This window comes from Caretta caretta, chromosome 5 (assembly GCF_965140235.1).
Source record: "Caretta caretta isolate rCarCar2 chromosome 5, rCarCar1.hap1, whole genome shotgun sequence".
In the NCBI taxonomy this organism is placed as follows: Eukaryota; Metazoa; Chordata; order Testudines; family Cheloniidae; genus Caretta; species Caretta caretta.
The window spans coordinates 79,102,909-79,105,780 of NC_134210.1; the positions used below are offsets into that span (position 1 = coordinate 79,102,909).

General features: G+C 53.2%; 1 protein-coding gene across 1 annotated transcript in view; it reads left to right on the forward strand.

Annotated features, from left to right (window-relative positions):
• Nucleotides 1-382: 382 nt before the first annotated feature.
• Nucleotides 383-2,872, forward strand: part of PRDM6 (PR/SET domain 6) — a 98,554-nt gene continuing 96,064 nt past the window's right edge. The window contains exons 1-2 of the mRNA XM_048849423.2: nt 383-624; nt 1,380-1,902. Of these exons, the coding sequence (XP_048705380.2) occupies nt 1,389-1,902 (514 nt within the window). The 5' untranslated portion in view covers nt 383-624; nt 1,380-1,388. The remainder of the gene's footprint in view (nt 625-1,379; nt 1,903-2,872) is intronic.

Genomic DNA, 2,872 nt, shown 5'->3' on the forward strand with positions numbered 1-2,872 from the left:
CTACTATACCGGTCCCTTCGAGTCGTCCCGCTTTCTCGTTCAAGATGCTGTCTTTTGACAAATCCATAGCAAACAAGTAAAACTTTACACTTCATAGTCCTGCCTTAGCAGGACATGTCTGAACACCCCAGAAGCCCCCCTTAGCCACCGTTCCCTATCTATGGGATAATGGAAACAGAACTGTTTTAAGAACCCCAACTCCCGCAGTTTGGGGCCACCTTCTTTAAGAATGAAACCAGGAACAAAGTGCTGGAGGCTGCCAAAAACGGGGCTCTGTGTTTAGACCCACGGTTAACCTCTCGCTCGCTCGCTCGCTCGCTCGCTCCCTCCCTCTCTCTCTCTCTCACACACACCACACACTGTATTTTGTGCTGTCGTAAAGCCCACGTGTCCAGCGCAGAGTCTGCCAGAGAGGAGCCCGGACGCGCCTGAAATACTCAGCCACAGCAGAGGGAGCCCGGCTGCTCGGATCTCACCAGGTTTATCCCTTCCAGCCGCTACCTGGAAGCTCGTGTTGTCGAGGGATAACAAAAAAGTTCCCTTCTTAAACCTCGTACGACTTGTGATCTCCCAGGGCTGTACACACAGCACAGACACACACGTAAAGCCAATAGAAATACTCAGGTAAGCGGGAGCCATGCCATGCCCGGCTCTGGGTCGGGTACACCCAGGGGAGCCGTGGAAGGCGGTTTCGTTGTTTGTTTGGGGTTTCTTCCTCCTCCGAGGCCGCGATCTGCAGTTGTGTCTGACTGTGCCATGTTCCCTGGGCGATTGTTTTTCTCATACATGCAGACCTCGAAATGCAGAATCGTTTTTCCTCTCAGCCTTTCTATAAAGTGAACTTTGGGGTTGTTTGTGGGTGGCAAAAATGCACCGGGGTGGGGGAGAAAGGTCCTTGCAGCAGGCAGGGGGGCACAGTGAGCCGCGGAGCTTTGCGGAGGCATGGCGAGCTGGCTGGCTCGTCTTTCCGATTTTGGGGTGGCTCCCAGTGGCACCCCCTCGCTTTGCAGACACTTGGCGTGAGGGGCTGTACATGCCAGACCCCCACCCCAGCAGCTCTGTACTGTGGTTTATTGACGGAGAAGCACTTAGTGTTTGGTGCGGTCGTTGAAAAGTTCCCTGCTCTGCCTGTTTCAGAAGGAGCCGGTCATATGCCAGGCTGGGACTCCTCTGACCCTAGACTGGGGATTTCTCTCGCTAAGGCTGGGACACGGCGGACACCAAACCAGGACACTTCGTTCTGCCGGCTCTTTCAAACAGCCCCCGCACCTCCGCCGCGGGAGGCGGTGTTTGAAGGCGGGCTCGGCTTGGGGCAGGCGGGAGGCACCGCGCGGAGGTAGGAGCTCACGCCTGTCTCTCCCGTTTCCCCTGCTCTCCAGGCTGCGGAGATGTTGAAGCCCGGCGACCCAGGCGGATCTGCTTTCCTGAAGGTGGATCCCGCCTATCTCCAGCACTGGCAGCAGCTGTTCCCGCAGAGCAGCCAGCTCAAGAGCAGCGGGGCCCTCACCCAGCTCCCGCCGCCGCCCGAGAGAGCGGATCCCTCGGCTGACAGCCTCCGCCAGCGCCCAGCCTCTCTCTCCTCCGCTTCCTCTTCCTCCTCTTCGTCCACCCCATCTTCTTCCACCTCCTCGTGCGCCGCCGCCGGCGCCGCTTCCCTGGCCGGGCTGACCTCGATCTCTGTGGCCCAGATTCCCGCCTTTGGGCCGCTACCGAGCTCCGAGGCCCCCTCCGGAGCCCCGGCCTCCCTGCAGAGCAAAGACTTGTGCGGCGGGGGCGCCAAGTGCAGCGAGCGGGCTGCGCCCAGGTTTCGATGTACGGCAGAGGAGCTGGACTATTACCTGTATGGACAGCAACGCATGGAGATCATCCCCCTGAACCAGCACACCAGTGACCCCAACAACCGTATGTACCCCTTCATTCAGCTACCCTCCCTGCCCAGGGCAAGCCTGACACCTAGAGAGTCCGAAATCAGCCCGCTCACGCCCAAGCTTGGGTAACAGCGACCTTGACCCTGCACCCTCTCGCTCTGCTCCCTGCTCTCTCCTGTTGACAAGCGTCAAATGTCCTGCTCTTCCCCGCCAATTACAATTAGTCGCATTGCTTGGTAGATCCAGGTTTTAGTCTCATTGCTTGGTAGAACCAGGTTCCATTTCTGTCGAAGACCCTTCCCTGGGAGGCGCCCTTTACAAAACAAGCTTTTCTGGGAGCAAGTTTTTGAGAGAGTGCTTAGGGAAATGAATTCAGAATGCAGATAAGCAACACAGCAATTCACTGCGAAGTGATTCCTTTTGTTTCTCTTACTTGGTTCCTATATGAAAAGCCAAAGTTTGCAGGACGTTATTCTTAGCTCTTTTACAAGCAATCAATTACTCAGCTGCGCTTGGCAGGGGAAACGTTTTCATTTGAAGGGCTGTGGAGAACTTCCTCCCCCCCATATCTCACCTTGGAATATCATTTACCTTTCAGAGCTTGTTAACATCAATCACACCTTGGTAGTTTATTTTTATTTCTATTGAAAAGTGTGACATAGTAATCTAATAGGACACGTTTGTTTTCAAAAGTATAAATGTCCTGTGCCGGATTGGATGTCAAACCCAATTTTGTGCATGGGATTTGATAGGCACTTACTCCTGTTATCACCGCAATTATTTTTTGGAGGTAGACCCAAATCATTAAACAGTCCTTGTTGATTTTTAGAAGTTGTTTACACCTACTGTGTGTAGCATTCATAAACATTAAATATATCTTCAATGGCCTCAATAGATCATATTAATTAAAACATGTTAATACTTTCTCGAAGTATTGACCAAATTGACCCATCACATTTATTAACAATAACATGCATTTCGTCTCGATGTAAGTAGAACATATC